General features: G+C 43.8%; 1 protein-coding gene across 2 annotated transcripts in view; it reads left to right on the forward strand.

Annotated features, from left to right (window-relative positions):
- Positions 1-20,569, forward strand: part of FOXP1 (forkhead box P1) — a 544,619-nt gene that overhangs the window by 212,059 nt on the left and 311,991 nt on the right. For both annotated transcript variants that reach the window (XM_015418621.1, XM_015418622.1), the window contains exon 3: positions 14,215-14,396. In XM_015418621.1, the coding sequence (XP_015274107.1) occupies positions 14,226-14,396 (171 nt within the window). In that variant the 5' untranslated portion in view covers positions 14,215-14,225. The remainder of the gene's footprint in view (positions 1-14,214; positions 14,397-20,569) is intronic.

Consider the following 20,569-nt stretch of genomic DNA (forward strand, 5'->3'; position numbering starts at 1 on the left):
AATGGAGCCCCCTCCTTGTTCCAGATCGTGGCGGCTTGCAGCAGTTTTGGGGACAGACGCTCAGTGAAGAGTCTGGGGAGAGCAGAAGCAAGAGAGGTGACCGAGGGTGGTGCAGAATCTCTGTCACCGTCCCTTTCGGCATTGAAATGGAGCCCCCTCCTTGTTCCAGATCGTGGCGGCTTGCAGCAGTTTTGGGGACAGACGCTCAGTGAAGAGTCTGGGGAGAGCAGAAGCAAGAGAGGTGACCGAGGGTGGTGCAGAATCTCTGTCACCGTCCCTTTCGGCATTGAAATGGAGCCCCCTCCTTGTTCCAGATCGTGGCGGCTTGCAGCAGTTTTGGGGACAGACGCTCAGTGAAGAGTCTGGGGAGAGCAGAAGCAAGAGAGGTGACCGAGGGTGGTGCAGAATCTCTGTCACCGTCCCTTTCGGCATTGAAATGGAGCCCCCTCCTTGTTCCAGATCGTGGCGGCTTGCAGCAGTTTTGGGGACAGACGCTCAGTGAAGAGTCTGGGGAGAGCAGAAGCAAGAGAGGTGACCGAGGGTGGTGCAGAATCTCTGTCACCGTCCCTTTCGGCATTGAAATGGAGCCCCCTCCTTGTTCCAGATCGTGGCGGCTTGCAGCAGTTTTGGGGACAGACGCTCAGTGAAGAGTCTGGGGAGAGCAGAAGCAAGAGAGGTGACCGAGGGTGGTGCAGAATCTCTGTCACCGTCCCTTTCGGCATTGAAATGGAGCCCCCTCCTTGTTCCAGATCGTGGCGGCTTGCAGCAGTTTTGGGGACAGACGCTCAGTGAAGAGTCTGGGGAGAGCAGAAGCAAGAGAGGTGACCGAGGGTGGTGCAGAATCTCTGTCACCGTCCCTTTCGGCATTGAAATGGAGCCCCCTCCTTGTTCCAGATCGTGGCGGCTTGCAGCAGTTTTGGGGACAGACGCTCAGTGAAGAGTCTGGGGAGAGCAGAAGCAAGAGAGGTGACCGAGGGTGGTGCAGAATCTCTGTCACCGTCCCTTTCGGCATTGAAATGGAGCCCCCTCCTTGTTCCAGATCGTGGCGGCTTGCAGCAGTTTTGGGGACAGACGCTCAGTGAAGAGTCTGGGGAGAGCAGAAGCAAGAGAGGTGACCGAGGGTGGTGCAGAATCTCTGTCACCGTCCCTTTCGGCATTGAAATGGAGCCCCCTCCTTGTTCCAGATCGTGGCGGCTTGCAGCAGTTTTGGGGACAGACGCTCAGTGAAGAGTCTGGGGAGAGCAGAAGCAAGAGAGGTGACCGAGGGTGGTGCAGAATCTCTGTCACCGTCCCTTTCGGCATTGAAATGGAGCCCCCTCCTTGTTCCAGATCGTGGCGGCTTGCAGCAGTTTTGGGGACAGACGCTCAGTGAAGAGTCTGGGGAGAGCAGAAGCAAGAGAGGTGACCGAGGGTGGTGCAGAATCTCTGTCACCGTCCCTTTCGGCATTGAAATGGAGCCCCCTCCTTGTTCCAGATCGTGGCGGCTTGCAGCAGTTTTGGGGACAGACGCTCAGTGAAGAGTCTGGGGAGAGCAGAAGCAAGAGAGGTGACCGAGGGTGGTGCAGAATCTCTGTCACCGTCCCTTTCGGCATTGAAATGGAGCCCCCTCCTTGTTCCAGATCGTGGCGGCTTGCAGCAGTTTTGGGGACAGACGCTCAGTGAAGAGTCTGGGGAGAGCAGAAGCAAGAGAGGTGACCGAGGGTGGTGGGATTCGACTAGCTTTCAAGCAAGGGAACCTTTACCTTTACCTTACTACAGGGACATGGTTGTGCTATTAACAGGGAGAAGAGGACCCTGGAGCCAACTCAAGTAATTACACACTTGGGAGTGTGGATAGACACAAGACAGGACAGGGTTCTTCTGTTCCAGGAGGGGTTAGTAAAATTTCTCACTTATCTTTCATCAGGTCCCGAACATTTAGACACTGGAGGTGATGACCCTAGCATGTCTCCTGGGCATGATGGTGTCGTGCCAAGATCTACTACTGTGGCATACAGTTAGAGTTCATATGAGACCCCTGCGACACTTTCTTTATTCACTACCAGAAGGAAATAGACTACAAGATAGTCAAGAAAGTAGAGTTACCACAGTCTGTGTGGACAGAGTTACAGTAGTGGCTAGTTCCAACTTTGTTCACAGAAGGGAGACTTCTAAGTGAACCCCATGGGACAGATGATCAAGACACCTGGTCGAAGCCGGAAACATCCCAAAGCATGGGACCATAAAGTTGACCCTGGCTTGCCTGCAGACGCAACTGGTAGGCAGTCATGTTCTGATTCAAATGGATAATATGATGACGAAAGTCTATATTAACAGATAGGGAGACATGCAATCCCAACGGCTACACCGGGAAGCAATGTAAGTGATGAAATGGGCAGAGGAGCATGTACTGTCCTTAAAGGCCACACATATGGCAGGAAGAGAAATGCGTTAACAGAGGGACGCCTTCCAACAGATCAGCGAAAGATTTGGAAGGCAGCGGTGGATCCTTTCATGTAGAGACAGACCATCACGTTAAAAACAAACAAAAAACAAACAAACCAACAAAGGTTTACGTCCAAAACGTACATGAAAGGGACACTAGGAATGGACGCCCTGTTCCTAGCATGGCCAAGAACTCTACTCTATGCCTTGTCGCTCCTGACTCTAATTCCCAGAGTGGTACAGCAGGTGATAAATGAAAGAGCAGATGTGATTCTGATGGCACCCTTTTGCCCTTCTTCTTTTACCTTCAGTCTTTCCCAACATCAGAGTCTTCTCCAGTGAGTGCTCCCTTCTCATTTGGTGGCCAAAGTATTTGAGCTTCAGCTTCAGTATCTGGCCTTCCAGGGAACAGTCAGGGTTGATTTTTTTTTAAGATTGACTGATTTGATCTTCTTGCAGTTCAAGGGACTCTCAAGAGTCCTCAAGCACCATAGTTCAAAAGTTTCTATTCTTTGGCGTTCTTATGGTCCAACTCTCACAGCCATACATTACTATTGGGAAATTTTACATGTTGTATTCTGTGCTTGAGACCATTGGTCATGTGAGCTAAATAAATTGATTACTATTGGGAATACCATTGCTTTGACCATGGGGACTTTCGTTGGCAGGGTGATGTCTCTACTTTTTATTGTGCTGTCTAGGTTTGCCATCGCTTTCCTCCCAAGGAGCAGGCATCTTTTAATTTCATGGCTGCAGTCACTGTCTGCAGTGATCTTGGATCCCAGGAATGTGAAGTCTGTCACTGCTTCCATGACTTCCTGTTCTATTTGCCAAGGAGAGATGGGGCTGGATGCCATGATCTTAGTTTTTTTGATGTACTCTTCTCTTTCATCCTGAGCAAGGGGCTCTTGAGGTCGTCTTCACTTTCTGCCATTAGAGTGGTATCGTCTGCATATCTAAGGTTGTTGATGTTTTTCCTGGCAATCTTAATTCTGGCTTGTGATTCATCCAGGCCAGGATTTCACATGATATACTCTGCATATAAATTAAATAAGCAGGGTGACAATATATATCCTTGTCAAACTCCCTTTTCCTATGCTAAACCAATCATATCCAGTTCTACCTGTTGCTTCTTGACCCTTATACAGGTTTCTCAGGAGACATGTGACATGCTCTGTTTTAGGCACTTTTATATTCTGGCTGGCAGTTGTTGGCTGTTTTTATTGACAGTGCTTTTATTGATTTTGTTTTTATTTGTTCTATTGATATAATGTGGTTTTTATTATTTTATAGTTTTAATTATGAGCCACCTCAAGCAGGTCTGCAGAGATGGTATACACATTTTCTAAATAAATAAATATTTAAAGGCTCTCATAGCATTGCCCAGTCCTAAATTTCATCTCTGCTATTTTGCTGTCCACCTGTCTAAAACCTGCAACACCTCTGTCCTGTGTTATCCAAAGTTCTCCTGCTCCACTAGTCCACATTCCTCCTTGCAATTACTTCAGTCCATAATTCCTTCCCCAAAGCATCTTTTCTTTCTTTCAAGACCCATGCATAGTCTATTACTTAAAAGCCTTCTACATATTTTTTCATGTATGTTCTATTCAGCATAGCAGGCAAACTGAACTTTTACACACAGAGAGAGAGAGAGAGAGAGGGAGGGAGAGAGAGGTACACATAGCCTTAAAACTTCATGTTAGTTTATTCTTCTCTTCCTTTCCCCCTTCCTGTTTGGTATGATTCAGACAGATTTCTTGGAGTAGAGATGTTGCAGTGTAGAAAATTATTGGTGTTATTTATGCTTATTTATTAAGGAGTTTCTGATATCTCACCAAAATTAGGCAGTGATACAAGCACATGGATTCTGCATTTTTAAAACGCTATTTGGATGGGATTTTAAAAACGCTATTTGGATGGGCTACTAGGCCACTACTTTTGCCCCAGTGGCACTGCTGTCTGTTTCTCTCCTACTACAGCTGAGGCAGCTTCTGGCGTCCAAATGATAATTTCCAACTAATTTGTTAAGTAGCTCCTTCAAGGATACCCCAAACTTGTGGCAAAGCAATCTGGAGCCCAGATGCCCTGACTCCCAGCTTGCTTTTAATAACGCTGCTTCAATTACATTTCAAATCCAACAGATGATTAACCACAGGGAGGATTAGCCCCCTGTGTTTTACTGAGTGTGAGTGTATCCTCAGTGCCCCTAGAGGGCCTGTAGCCATTTCCTCACACATCCATTGCCATTTTGGGTGACAAAGGGATGAGAAAAAAGGGAGGGCTTGGTGTTAAATATCCTTAAGTACCAGGCAAGCCCTGGTTAATTGGGGACAGTAAGCAAGTGATTATGAGATTTGCGAGAAATTAAAATTTGAGAAAGCAAATGAGGAAGATGGGTGAGTGTCTGTGTTACGTTTAATCAAAGTAATGCTTTTGTCTTTTCTTTTTTTTTTACAAACAGGATTATATTAGATCTTCATCTCTTTTCTGTACATGGTTTTTATTTTTTAACCTTTCCCTCCCCGTCCCTGAATTAATAAGCACTGCTTTATCTATAGTCAGAAGCTCACAGAAGGTGACCAGCCCCTTTGCTAAACAGATGCTAGTTCCAGTCTATGGGTCAGCTACTAAGGATGTTCTTAGAGCACTGTGATTTGTTTCACTTCCCCTGGGATGCTTAGTGCATCACCTTTTCAATATGCTCAACCTCCACTGACCCAAATCTTGGGGCAAGTCCAATTCGAGCTTTAGAACTCCCAAGTGATAACCTAAGAAGCTACCTTTGTGTCATGGGGCCAGAATGGGAAATTGTGCTGTTGATAATGCCATCCATTCTGGAGCTTCTCTCTCCCCAAGTACTAAATGAAATTTTAGATTTCAGATACGTCTAGACATAGACAGTGTGTGATAAAGTTGATAATACATTAATCATTTTTAACAACAGGTAATATGCATAATTTATGGTGTTACACTGCTATCTTTTTTGATATTTATGATGGATAATGCTCAGTTTTTGCCCTCATATTACTGCTTTAAATTATACCACAAGAAAATTAATGAGAAAGTAGATTTATGGGTTTCATTTGTTTGTCAATTTGGAAATTAATTGGGTGTTAATTTTAGCCGTCCCTCATCAGACCAGGTCTTTAGTATGTGTGCATTACTTTGCATTCATTGAAGCCTACCTCCCATTTACTGTGGGTCACTAGCTTTGCATACATTAAAATAGCCCTCAGGCTCATTCTCTTGATTACTTTTTGAGCTGCCATGCATTAGAAAATTTACGCCTTTCTGTTATAATTATGAAAATTCTGTATAAGAGGATGGTCCTTGTGTAGCAGCAAATCTGCATTGTTCCTTGGCTTTTAAGGTCTCATGTAACTTAGTTCAATTATTATTATTATTTTTCTGTTTGGTAATATAAAGTGGTATCAAGTCAGTCTGTATTCTGTGACCTCCAGCCTTTGAAGTATCAAAGACTAATTTAAATTCATTAAATTAGCCTATTAGCGTAGACAAAACACACACACAAACACATATCCAAAGGTTTTCCCCTGTATTCTTTGGCATGTTTGTTTGCATTTTTTGCACTTCCAGCAAAAGCTTTTCTCGTTAATACCCTGCTATTACGTTGGTATTTGCACCCTATCAACAAAACATTACTTTAAAAAAAGAGTTAGTGCTACCGTGCTGTATGGTAGTATGAAATGTTGATTTGCTACTCCCAAATTGCTTATTGAAGAAAATGTTCATTATTCTAAAAGGCACATGAGTGAGTTTTGTCTACTTGGCTGTTTATCGAGCAAGTAAAAATCCTAGACTCCATAACTGTTTACAAAAAGGTGTTATGTGGGGAGGTGTGCCACATTCATGGCTGAATATATGTGTAAGAACATAAGGGATAATGAAGTGACATGTATGCAACCACACAGCTCCTGTGATGGAACTGCATTTTCATTTGCAGAAGTGATTTCCATGTATTTTCCTGTTCCTCTGCGGACCCCCACTTTGCCCCATGTTGTTCTGGAAGGGTCTGCAGACCCTCACAAACAAAATTTGGGGGGGAACTTGATGGACCACTGCAGAGTAGCAGGGAATCCCATGTAGCAGAGTCTGTGGATGACTGGATACACCCCTGTATGTTTGTGTTTCTTTGGCGAATGTAGATGGACTGCGCAACATTAGGTTGTTCGCACTCTGTACAAGAAAAATGTGAAAGATGGAAAAACAAAAAGTCCTCTGACTTTAAAAAACTTACAAAATTTATAATGGCATTAGCCTTAGTACAAGCTGGCAGCACTGGATGCACCATTTAATGAAACGTCTCAGGCTGCATTTATATCTCCCTTTTCCTTGGACAGTACAACGATCATAGTGCCATTTCATTTACAAGAGCTTCACAAACATATCTTCATCGTGATAATCTGTTGCCCTGCATAGGATTTTTAGAAGAGCTTCCATGGGTCTCTCTCTCTCTTTCTCTCATAAAGACGAAATAATGCGTATTATAGATGCAATTATGTATTTCCCCATACAAAAGCTCCTCCAACGGATTCATTATCATTTCAAAATGGTTTTTTTAAGCGTGCGAATTAATTTAATGCTGTTATCCCATGCATAGAGTAAGACATTAAGAGTTCATCTAGTCCAGTCCCCTGAAATGGTGAGAAGGCTCATGCCTGGAACCTGGCCTGCTGCAGTGGAAGATGCTGGGAAAGACTAGATTGAATGTCTCCCCCCCCCCCCCCCCCGGCGCACACCCAAATGCCCATAAGACGTTGCTATGCCAAAGGGATAGCGGAGTGCTACCTACAGCTGTGCCATGGCAAAGGCAGGGGCACACAACAGACTAGCACAGGAGCATCTGTTTGCTTCACTTATATCCTGGCTTTCTCTCCAGTTGGGATCCGAAATGGCTTACAACATCCTCTCTTCTCCATTTTATCCTCACAATGACCCCAGTGGGGTAGGTTAGGCTGAGAGGGTGTAACTGGCCCAAGGTCACCCAGCAAAGTTCCATAGCAGAGTGGGGATTTGAACCTGGGTCTCCCCAGATCCTCCTTCAGCACTCTCACCACTACACCACATCAAGGGGCCAAGTTAATCATCCTAGTTTTAAAATGGATTTCTGAAGATATTTATACCATGCATGCACCATTGATTAGCGTCTTAATTAGTGGTGTGGACAACACTTGGTTGACCATGGCTGCAGTCACACGGAGCATTAGCCATGCTACAGAGAAGGAAGATAGGTGGATTTTCCAGGCGCAATCACAGCACCACATCTGGGAAGCGTAGAGATCCTGTGGCAAACCTGAGGCTTCCCGCCGAAGATGCGGGGTAAAAAACTAGTACCTCCGAGGTACTAGTTTCCGGAAACCGCGGGGCAAGGGCGGGGGCCTGATCGCGTTTCCAGTGGTAGGTCGTGGCATCCAGCGCCCGCCCATGTCCCGTCGCTAAAAGGTTTTTTTTCTCCAAGTCTCCACGGAATGCGCACAAGCACCCAACGGCGCATGCGCACACTTCGTTTAAAAACAACACAGCCCCCTCCTCTTTTCTGTACCCCCCACTCCTGGCTCGACCTGCTCGAGAGGAACTCTCTGCACCGGGCGGCAGAGGGGGAGGTGCAGGGGGGGCGTGGCGGGAGGGCGGCCTGGCTGAAGCTCCTCCTAGAGGGGACCGGACGGAGGACACAGTTTGCATTCTTCTGCAGCCCTGGAAGGGGTTAAACCCGCGGAGCCTTTTGCTAGGGAGGCCGCTTCTTTGCCGCACCGCAGGATTGTCCTGTGATTGGCACCTCCCCCCTAACCATGGGACCTCGACAGGACGTCTGATCGCACAGCTGTGTGTCATTTTGCTACAGGGCAAACAGCCACGCTCCCCCCCCCTGCGCATTTTCCTGCCCGTGTGACCGGGGCCCGTGAGAATAAAAGAGAAAAGAAGAGAAAAAGCACTAAGTAATGTCTTCTTTTTCACATGCTGGAAAGCACCATTCTTGTGAAAGCCCCCATATCAGTGCCGTGTCTTTCCAGAGAAGATGAGCAAGACTACAAGGAAAAGTGCAGACAGTGCATCCTGCTGGTTTCTGAAAGTCCCTCCCCCTTCTGAAGACAGCTGTGAGAAGGCTGGCTACTACAGATAATAACGTTTTTTCAACCAGAACAGGTACACAAGTGAGGATGTCTGTGTGGAGGCTGCCAGCAATTTCTCTTAAACTGATTTGGGCCTAGCCTACTACTTACACACTTTCTCATTATACATGCTTATGCCTGCCCAAAATATGCAGTGAATTGCAATAGACAGAAGTTGTTAAAGCTGCTTGCACCTCATATATTTAAGAATATGGAGATCCATTTTAAACTGGGTAGATGGTGGAAGGTTCTTTTGCCACCTCTGTTGTGTGGCTTGGTGGACACTGTGCTTACCAGAGACTGAGGCTGTGGGACTGGATCCTGCCATGCAATCCCTTGCTCGAGACTAATTTTAGCATTAGTTCCTCTCCATAGAAATAGAAATATATTACATATATCTGTGTTTAGTTTAATTTACGCATCCTTAAATGACTGGGCCAAGTTCTTTAAGGGCATTTATTCTGCTTCATATAAATAATTGATCAGCCAAGTTAATTTACTTCTGCCTGACTTGGTCAACCTTAATTAACTGCCCTAGAATAAAGAACGATTTTATTTGTTAGCTCAAAATCTTTCACCAAAGTGAAACAAAAAAGGGCTTTGTTTTGCAGAAGAGAATAATGCAAAAAAATAGTATACATATTCTTACTGGTAACTGATGTTTACATGTTTGCTAGCAGTAGCACATATATTGGGCTTGAGCCAAAGAGCCGGGGGCAGAGCTCTGCTCCCCGAATGGACCTTTACCCATCTGTTGAATGGGATTTTTCTTTTGTAGTTCCCTCCACCAGGGAGTTGTTCAGTGAAAAGTTGTTCGTGGACATCATAGGAGGCACCTTGAAGGAAATGGGTGGAATGTAGAAATTACAGAATTATTTCTGCATGCATGGCTGCTTTGGATCCAATCCATGGACATCAAGCAGACACCCATAACATTACGCACCCAAGAATCAGAGGTGCATGTTGGGTGGTCACTGGAAAGTGGTCCACCCTTGATGGTGGTCTTTCTCCTTCTTCCTGACATGACATTTACCAGAAACAAGAACAACTGACATATATATCAACTGTTTCTGCTTACTGGGTCAGTAATGTCAGTTTGGTGTAGTGGTTAAGTGCGTGGATGCTAATCTGGGAGAACCGGGTTTGATTCCCCACTCCTCCACTTGCAAATGCTGGATGACCTTGGGCAAGACATAATTCTGGCACAGCTGTTCTTGAAGAAGAGCAGTTTCTGTCAGAACTCCCTCAGCCCCCACCTACCTCACAGGGTGTCTGTTGTGGGGAGGGAAAGGGAAAGGAGTTTGTAAGCCACTCTGAGACTCCTTTGGGTAGTGAAGGCGGAGTATAAATCCAATCTCCTCCTCCTCCTTCTTATCATCCCTTAGTGATAATTCATTGAACTTTGGCCTCCATGCACTGTTGTTAGTCCCCCATAGTAGGTGATTGGCCATGTGTGAGACGGGATGCTGGACTAAATGGACCACTAGGGTTCGTATTTTCTTCTTATGTCTCCTATGGTGAAAACAACGGCTTCTGCAAGGGTTGTTCCTGCAGACAGGAAAGTGATGCCTCCTAGACTTTTCTGAAGTACCTCCTGCTCCAAAGAGCTGGTAGAAAGCCAGGATTAACTGTTTGCATAGGAGAAGAAGGAAATGAACGCTACAAAACCATTGATGGGGACCAGAATATCCAGAGGCAATAAACCTATGAATGCCAATGCTGGGAAGCAACATTAGGGTAACACCTTGGCCTCTATATCCTGTTTATTGGCCCTACAGGGAAACTAGACAGCCACTATGTGAGACAGGATGCTGGACTAGATGGACCACTGGTCTGATCCAGCAGAGCTTTTCTTATGTTATTAGCTAAGTTGTCCCTGTTATGCTTTGGGGAGAGATTTAAAGGATGCCTTTTTAAATATTAGGATGCTTGCTTCTGTGTGTACTAGAGTTCCCATTCTTCATGCCTCAGGCATCTCCTGGGGTATCAGTGAGCCTAGTGCACGTATATATAAATGCATATGTTTACAGAGGCCCTGTTCACACAAGGCGTTTTGGGCCAGGAGAGGGACGGATCGGGGCCGCATCAAACGGGCGCGATCACACAGCAACATTTGGCAATCGTGCCGTGGCCGTCCCCGATCCGTCCCAACTGCCCAAAACGAGCATCAAAAAAGAACCACCTACCTGGGTGGTTCAATTGAATGGGCCGTGGCAAATGCGGCCGTGGGATCGCCAGCGTGTCTTTTCGCCGGCGCATCCCCTGCCCCCTGCCGTACTGCGCATACTCGAGCATGCGCAGTTCGGCAGCCTCCCCCTCCCACTTGTCTCTTCCTCCCCGGCATCTGATCGTGCCGGGGAGCAATGGCGCGCGGCTAACAGGATCCGTGGGATCCCGCCGTGGCGTTTCTTTTTTGGCGCGGCTTTTAAAAGCTGCGCTTCGCCCCATGTTTTCCCTGCCGTGTGGCAGGGACCATATTAAACCCTGCTGTTTCCCATGCTGCAGCTGGTGAGGTTCATTGAGCATTGTTAAGTATGATAGCAGATTATAGGACTGCAGAGTAAGTTGTGATGTAGTGGTTAGAGTGCTGGACTAGGATTTGGGAGACCCAAGTTGGAAACCCCACTTTGCCAATGAAGCTCGTTGGTGATGCTGAACCATTCACACACTTATAGCTTAACTTGCCTCACAGAGTAGTTGTGAAGATAAAATGGGGGTGAGGAGAATCATGTAAGATGCTTTGGGTCCCCACTGGGGAGAAAGACAGGGGTACAAATGAAGTTGATTCATAGTTAATACAGCAGGCTGTTCAGAATCTTCAGCAGAATGTAATATTGATTAGGGGTATGAGACCATGAGACCATGATCAAGAGTATGAAAAATGCCAATTTGTCTGTTCTGGTCCCCTTTCCTTATCATTCCTGAACTTAGAGTCCAGTAGCACCTTGAAGATTAACCAAATTTGTGGTAAGATATGAGCTTTTGTGAGTCACAGCTCACCTCTTCAGATACAGCTAGAATGTGAGTCCATCTGTCCTATATATTGGAAAGTGGAGTGATTTCAGAGGCCAAATGACATTAAGAGGCAAATGACGATAGCAGGTGTGATTAGATTAGGTGTGATATTCAGGGAGGTAGTAGGCATGGAGAAACCAACATTGGTAATGAGACAGGAAACCTAGGCCCTATCTGGATTGGTACTGTAATACTGGGGAAGGGGAGGTGGGTTTAAAATACAGATACACATTGGTTTCCAGGTCAGAATAGGCATCCCTGGGCTGCTTTAAGATGTGGTAGGAAAAAGACTTATATCTCTACTTGCAATGCATGCATCCTATCACTCAGCTAAGCAAAGTTGGAAGCTTTCTTCCAGCCTAAAGAGCCTCCCTTCAACTTAAGTCTTCCTTCAGATTTGAAGAACTCCATTCTCTTTTCTCTGTCTCCTCCCCACCCCCCTTTGTTTATTTAATTTGCACTGTTTATTGTTTATTTATTGCACTGTTTATGTACCTTTATTGTCACATGACCATTATTCTCAATGGAGTAAATAAAGGTGGCTGCTCTAGTAACTGCTTCTCTTTGCACTACTGAGAATAACTTAAGAAAAAATGTAATGATGTGCACACAGCCTCAGCTCATATCATTCAGTGTATGTAGTCCCTAAAGATACATGAGTTCACTCATAGAATGGATAAGCACAATGAAGTAGTGAAGCAGTGGGGTAGGAGTGCATACATTTGGTTTTATATGTTGTTCTGAACCAACCAGTCAGATTTTAGCTGCAGGTTCTAGGGGGCTTGTGCGTATTTGAATTATTTCTTCTTTTATTCCAGTTCCTAATCTGGCCCTGAGGCCTTCATGGACCAACAATTATTCTCTATTTCCTTTCCTTTTCCTTTAGTTAAAGGATGATTTTCCTTTCTTACCCTCCCTCAGAAGCTATTTAATTAAGTCATAAAAACTATGCCTTCTCTCCACAGAGTTATTAGTAGAATTAAATATACAGAGGTATTCTAATGGTCCTTCAAGCAATTGTGTCTTCATGTAACCTGAGAACCCAAAAGAAATTATTTGGATAAGAAGACACCATAAACCAGATGAACTGTTCTTTAATCTAAACACAGGACTAGAAGATGTTGTACATGGAAAATGACTGTATCAGTGCCAGGAGATCCCTTGCTTATTAGATTGTAGTGTTTCTACTAAGGTCCCTTTTGTCCGTAATACTGTTGGCATGACAACCCCTACAGCTCATTTACTTCCCATGTTGCTGGAGATAATGTGACCACATGGAAAGAGCCCTTGCTGTGTCTCCTCTCCATGCTAGCATCTGCCCTTTGGGAAGATGGTACAGTGCTGGCATGGTAAGTGCCCCAGTCCAGTTTTTCCTAGGAGGGCTGGTACTTCTCTCTGCAGAGGAAAACGTTGCACTGCATTGGGTCCCACACCACCAACATTAGTTGCCAACATTACTTTGGCAGTTGCTGACTGTTTTTAAGGATGGTATCTTGGGAGGGTGGAGTTTGAGGAGGATGTGATGTCACTTTTGGGTGATACTCTAGGAATTCCCCCTGATTCCTATGGTAAAAATTCTTTGACTATCATTGTGGAGGCTATTTCCCAGCCATTTGTTCTTCCACTCCTCGGTGTCTTGAGGGTGGGTGTTGGGGCTGAGAGCAAGGGTGTTACCTACCACAGTCAGTGAGCAGAAGTTAGCAACAGAGAAGAAGAGTCTGGGTGTTGTTGTTTTTTTTTGGGGGGGGGACTAGCCATGGTTTTGCTGGGATTGTATAAGATTGAAAAATTATGTACATAAAATACATAAAATTAATAAGAAAACGGGGAATTAAAGTTAGTATAACTAGCATTATTGTTATAATTATATTGTTATTGCAGGGCTACATCTTTCATTAGCAAGATAGGACAAGATGGTTACCATCTCTGTGGCCTCTCATTATGAGTGTCCAAGTATACAAATTAGCTAGGGGCTCTGGCATGTTTTTCTCCCCATAAGAACAGCTCAGATCTAGAAGAAAATCATTGCAGCATGATGCGGGTTATCACCCTGTGTTTGTAGTCAGTCTTCTGCTTCAGTTTAATTGCTAATAAAGAGTGTGACCTGCTCTACGGCTGTGATAGTTGAAGTCCAAAAGGATAGGCAGGGTCAGTGGGGACTATATTCCGCGCCACAAGATACAATACTCTCCAACTGAATTTCCCTTTGTCTTCCTGAAATCTGCTCCCATAACATCCTTCCTTCCTCAGCAACCAGGAAAAAAGTCTTAAGTTGGCTGTTATCTTTCTTTCTCTTTGGGGAAAAAAATTAATAATACACTACCTAAAATATCTCACAGGGTTCAGACAATGTGTTCACATTCAATTAAAGAAATATAATTATTGATGTATATGCTTGGAGATATATATGTAAAGCTGTTGAGTAACTATGGCCATATTTGGAACAAGAATTTACTTTGAAATGAAATAGCTCTACCAACAGATAAACATAATCTGGTAGCTCAAACCATTAATGAAAACATAAATCTTAGGAAGGGAAAGGAGAAATGTTTACAATTGTGGCAGGCTTTAAAAAGAGGACCTTATATACAAGTGTTAACAGCTGCTTTATTGCTCCCCCCCTCCTTCTCTTAAATTATTTCAGGTTTGTGAGTCATGATGCAAGAATCTGGAACTGAGACAAAAAGTAATGGTTCAGCCATTCAGAACGGTGCAAGCAGTGGCAACCACTTGCTAGAGTGTGGCCTTCGGGAAGGGAGATCAAACGGGGAGACACCTTCTGTAGACATCGGTGCTGCAGATCTAGCTCATCTTCAGCAACAGCAGGTACCATAAATTACATTATACCTTTTCCCACTAAAGGGGCAAGAAAACGAGCAAAGCGTTTAATTGCATTAAAGAACCCCAATGTGATGCATTCCCCTGTGAAGTAAGTACTTGGAAAAGTGCTTTTTGGACTGCTTGATTTTTGTTCGTGTGTACAGAATTGGGTGTGTGTGTGTGTAATGCAAATATAAAAAAGAAAGTTAATACTCATGGCTTGGTATCGCCTTTTAAAAAATGGACTCATCAGAAAGATTCGAGGACTGTATCTTGATTTTGTTGTCTTTTGCTAACTACACAACACAATTTTAATACAAAATACAAAATTCAAAACAAAACCCTTGGCAACAAAGGGTTTTGTTTTATAAGTAGAAAATATCATGCTGAATATACATTAGGTACTGGGATTTAGTGGATGATGGGAGTGAAAGTAATATGTGGATCGCTAAAAGGGTCAAATGGCGTGTTTTTTCATGGTTCACAAATATGTTTATAAGTAAAGCCTTGCTCTCCTGTAACAGTTACAGCATTCTGAACATCTCTTAAAGAAGCCTTTGGCTGCTGTTTATAGAGGCTCTTCAGAGTGCACGACAATCTTGTCAGCAGGTTGTTGTACAGTATTAAAAAAGAAAACCATGAAAACACATTTTATAAAGCAAGAAGGCAGCTTTGCTATCCCCACCCCCCCCCCCCGGGGGGGAAAAATGGAAAAAACCTCCCCGAAGCTCCAGGACAGTTAAGAATTCTGAGATTTGCATGATGCTAAATGCAATGGGCAGTTATTTCAGTCATTTTCTTCCTATAGGTTTCTTTACTTGAAGTGAGAATACAATCAGTGAGAAAATCACAGCCATGCTGAATTCATTACTGCAGTAGTCACACAAAACCATGGATAAAATTTCAATAAGTGCAGGCCACAGTTGAGTAAACAGTTGCACTGAAACTTAATTCCTGTTGACTTTTCCCTCATTCTTCGCCAGGGGCACATTCTGAATCGTAGTGCAAAGACAACAGGGGTTACAGCTTTGATTAATATAGGACAGTGAAAGGGAATTAGAATGGTAAAATATGTTGGCACCATGCAGGACACAAAAGCCTTCTTTCTGAGAGCCTTCATGTCAAAATGAGCTATTTACACTGCACTGTACAATGTGAGCATAATGCTGTTGGTTTTTTTAAGGGGCGTTTTAGTCCCATCTTTTTGTTGGTATATATATGGGGGGGGGGGGGTCTGTAGACAGTTACCCTACTTGTGAAAAATGCAAAGTCTGGCTGTTATATCTGTTCTCACCAAATATTAATCAGCCCTTACGGCTACCGCCTTCTGGCCGCTCCATGATCAAGGCCCCTCCAGAATCAACCAGAGGGGTCACGGTTGAATGAAGTGATACCTCAATTGTGAGTGTAATGTATGGCATTACTCCGTGGCAGCTCACTTGGGAGCATAAGGAGAGACAACAAGGCATTTCAGAGAAAGTGCCTTACAGACCCATTCCATTGTCTGGCCAAACTTGCTAGATAGGCTGCTTTTCTATGCCCTGGATATAAGACGCTGAAATGGCAAAATAATTTCCATCCTACATGAACTTCACCAAATTCACAGAAACAAGTCACTAGCTGTTTCACCTTTTCCTCACCTGCAAACCATGTGTTTAGTTCACAGTCTTTTCCTTCAGCTCCCATACTCTTTCCTTTTAACCATGGTATTTTGTTTTATTGAACAAGCCATTTCACACTCTAATGGCATATTCATCCTTACGCATCTGCATGCATATTTATTTTTGAAGCAGGGTAATATCTAAACTGCCCTCAGAATTCATGCAGCAACACATAGGTCGCTGCGGTTTCCAGATCTTCTACTGCTAAATGCTGAAAAGGGGGGGGGGGGATTGCTGTTTTCAAACTGCTAATGCAAGCATACAACATACAGCATAATGTTTAGATGTTTCTCCCTATACAACATATGCTCTCAGGTCACTTAACAGAATGCTTGATATAAAATGCTCACTCAATAAATATGAATGGCTGTTAAGTAAAACTGCTGTTTCTTGGCAGCATTGCAGTATAAACTCTTTATTCCTCCCCCCTTCATTTTGACAACTGTATTGCATTGTCTGATCAATCATAAAAAGGTACTTTTTGCCCTGCTACTTTGTCAAATATATTGTTAATATACATCCTCATTGCAAGTAGCAGTTCAGGAGATATTTTGATCAGCTCACCTATCTAGATTTTTATGGTTGCTCATTGTGTGTTTAGTGAACGTGGGATTGTAGTGCTACTGAGGTTTAGCAAAGCGAGTCAAGTATTCCTGTGAGGATGGTGCCAGGGGGGAGGGAAACACTAGGTGTATTCATTTCAAATATATACTTATTATGTCATACAAACAGAGAATCACATTTTCACATTTCAATGGCATGAATGCTTATACTGTTGGCATGACGCAGCTCTTTGCTACAGAACTACAAAAAGGTTTGGAACACCCCAAATTAGGATATGCAGTCCTAAGGTTCCAGATAAGGCATACTGGCTCAATTCATTATCATGTTTGCACTAAGTGTAGCATAGAACCCAAAGCAGGGTTTGAGTTTCTTGTTTGCTTTCTCTGCTCAATACTCCTGTTTCTATGATACATGGAGTTCCAGGGGCACAGTAGCAGCTGTAACAAAGGCTTGTCAATTCAGATATCATTAACACAAATAATGATTTACAAGCCCACTTCAAACAATGTTGGTTGACTCTGCTTTGCTGTCTAATTATGAACCAAGGTCTGTCAATTTAGACATCACTCCAAACCATAGTTAAACTTCTTGAACTGTGATTTAGTGTAGTGTCAGAACTGAGCTACTATGTTGTACTTCCACATTATGGAATCATCTCCACACAATTTTCACATTTTTGATACCTGAAATATATTGAAAGGATAAGTTGTATCCCTACTGGAATAAATAATTTGCATGGCATAGACTTCTGAAATGCAAACATTTTCATAAATTTTAACCTTCACTGCATATTTAAGTCTGGTACTCATGGGGGTGGGGGAGTTACATACAAAGAAAATAAATATATTTAGGTGTAGTCTGTTTCCTGTCATGAAATATGCATTAATCCGAACTTTTAGGCACTTCTGTAGATGTCATTTATGGGAAGGGACTTTGTTCCAGTATTGCTTTTGCATGCAAGAACATGTATATTTACTAAGAGTAAAGAGGGAAAGAGGTATACACTCATCTAAGAAAAGGAGCTCATCCATTGCTTTGTCCCTTTGTCTGTCTTGCATAGGAGAAGGGGTTCAGACAAGGAAAGTCTTAAACTTAGTTCATAAAGTTGATGTGCATGTAAACTATAAGAAGAAGTCAGATATTACAAGCGGTCATATCATAGACTAGAAATAATGCCCGTTGTGGAAATAAATACAACGGGATCTAGAAAGAGGCTCTGGGAGAGTGCTCTGGCTTTGGGCAAACAGTGTCAGTTTCCTGTGGCGACCTCAGCAGGGTTTAATGACAGAGTCCACTGTTTTCTCCAGAGGGACTGATCTCTGCTACCTGAAGAGCATTTGTATGTTTGAGTTATCTGTAGCCCTCACCTGGAGAGTGGTAACCATTGTTACCCATTCTCCTCTCCCCTATGAGGTATGTTATGCAACTGAAAATTCCAACTGCCTTGCGGTGGGGGGGAGTTTGAGGTGTGGAATGGACTGAAGTCCAATCAGCTTCCATATACAAAAGACCAGGTTGTCGCAGCAGTTGTGGTGTGGGCGGGACCCGGGCTTTGCCTTCTGATTGGTGGCGATATATGCTGAGGAGCAGTGCCATCAGCCATACACTAAGGGAGTGCATTTTAGAATTAGAACTTTGGCACCCACTATTCAATTATATATAAGGAGAGATTGTCACAAGTCTGTTTTTTTCCTGCTGTACTCTTCTGGCCCAATCCTGCTTGTTGGTTATTTAGTTAGACAGGCTTTGCATCAAAAGTTTCATATGCTTTCATAAGTCTGCACTGTCATGGCTATGGGCTGCTAGTTTTGCTTTCCATTATGGCTGATCTCTCCTTCTTGACTCCTGATGCCCAGTTTGTTTGCATGCTGAAGCCCCAGCTTGCTTGTCTATTCCCTGGAGGATTATAGTCCTTCCCCATTTTTCACCGTGAGTCATCAATAGAATTCACATGAGTATGTTTCTGTTTGCAACCAAATGTATGAGCTATTGAGGACTCAGAATTTAGTTCAGTGTCTGGTACACCCATTGGCCTGAACATATCTCTTGGCCTCAGTGATGAGGCTGCTTGGTACTGGTGATAGATTTTTTTAAATCAGCATTGTAAGAAGTTTACAGGTTTTGTGGTTTGAAATCAGGTTTTGTGGTTTGAAATCACCCTGTTGGGAAACAGCTAAATGGGCCTTGATTAAAATTGTGTTTCGCTTTATGTGAAATACTGTGAATACAGTGACTGATTTCATCTGTTTTATTTAAGAAATTTAAGATTAAGAAACTTATCATATTGTCAACAGGCACAGGTATTATAACTGAAGTTTTTTGAAAAGTATTGGGAGGAAGTCACAGGCAGAGTTTAAACCTATGAGTTGTATGCCAGAAAATGAGAAGAAGCTAGGCACCTTCTGTCACAACTCTTTAAAAAGTCAGTCATGTATGAATACAACTGGTGCAAACAATGCCATCTAGGAAGGATGATGTGCAATGTTCCCTCTAAGCTATGGAGTCCTGTGAGCAAAAATTCTACTTTGTGAGCTGCTGGCATTAAAGTTGTGAGCGAGCCATTTGGCCACTGCATACATTAATTTGCTCTGGAGCCATCCTTCCTGAGCTGAGACAAAAATGTGTGAGCCGGAGGCTAAAAAACTGTGAGCTAGCTCACACTAACTCAGCTTAGAGGGAACACTGATGATGTGTATATCTATTTCTAACAAAGATTAGCATTTTCTGGACCATGTGTGTATTTTTGGGTCAGATGCTTTTCACATAGCCTGTGAGACCATATTAAGAGAGCAATGTTGGCACCATGGTTTAACAGTGTAATGGAGGAAGCAGCCTTCAGTATCAAGACAGAGGCAGACTATTCCACAATGGATCCAGAATTGGAAAATCTTTGTTTCTGGGGAGGCATCTGTTCTTGATCACAGGCAGGGTCCTCTGAGAAATGACGCCAAGGGTATAGACTTCCTCCTTTGCTGCCAGACCAGCCTTACCTAGTTAGCTTGAAACAGAGTTCTGTTTTTGTTTGTTTGCTTTCCTTCTGGAGCATGGTAACAGCCATTTCAGTTTTATTTCCTTTTTTCCTTTCCCTACTGTTCCTACAGGGCAAGGGGAATCAATAGCACTGAAACTAAGTGTGGAAGCACGTTCCAATGGATGCACCTCTTTGTCATATGGGTTTGGTGTAGGAGAGCCAGTTTGGTGTAGTGGTTAGGAGCGCGGACTCTAATCTGGGAGAACCGGATTTGATTCCCCACTCCTCCACATGCAGCTGCTGGTGTGACCTTGGGTCAGTCATAAGTTCTCTGAGAGCTGTTCTCTCATGAGCAGTTCTCTCAGAGCTCTCTCAGCCCCACCTACGTCACAGGGTTTCTGTTCTGGGGAGAGGAAGGGAAGGAGATTGTAAGCCACTCTGAGTGAAGAGCGGGGTATGAATCCAACTCTTTTTCTTCATCTTCTTCTTCTCCTCCTCCTTCTCCTTCTTTTCATCTGTGTCCTTCCTTCCCATGGTAGGGAGGAAACTAACATTTGATTGCTCACACCAGGAGCACTAGCCCAACCACATCTCCATTGCTTAATTCAATCTATGGCTTTCCACCACAGCTGTTTAGCTATGGCTGCTGTCTTGGAGGGGAAAATTCCAAGAATGGTGCATGTTGGAATCCCAAGCCTGTAGAAGAGAAATCATGCTGCACACTGCCCCAAGACCACAGTGCCTAACCTGGGAGAATTTAGAAGAACATTGTTTTCCTCGTTCTCAGATTTGTCCAATGAAACAACTCATTCTGATTTTCTGTTGTTTGTTAAGACACTAGTCTAAAAGAGGTATAGGTCTCTATGTTTACAGGATGGGCAAAACAAAGGAGAATCACCTAGATAACAGGCACAAAGGGATTTTTTAAAAGGAAAAAAAAGAATTGTGCAATCGCACCAGGAGGCTCCCAGGAAAATAGGGCA

Source organism: Gekko japonicus, unplaced genomic scaffold, assembly GCF_001447785.1.
Source record: "Gekko japonicus isolate JY-2015 unplaced genomic scaffold, Gekko_japonicus_V1.1 scaffold483, whole genome shotgun sequence".
NCBI classification, from domain to species: domain Eukaryota; kingdom Metazoa; phylum Chordata; class Lepidosauria; order Squamata; family Gekkonidae; genus Gekko; species Gekko japonicus.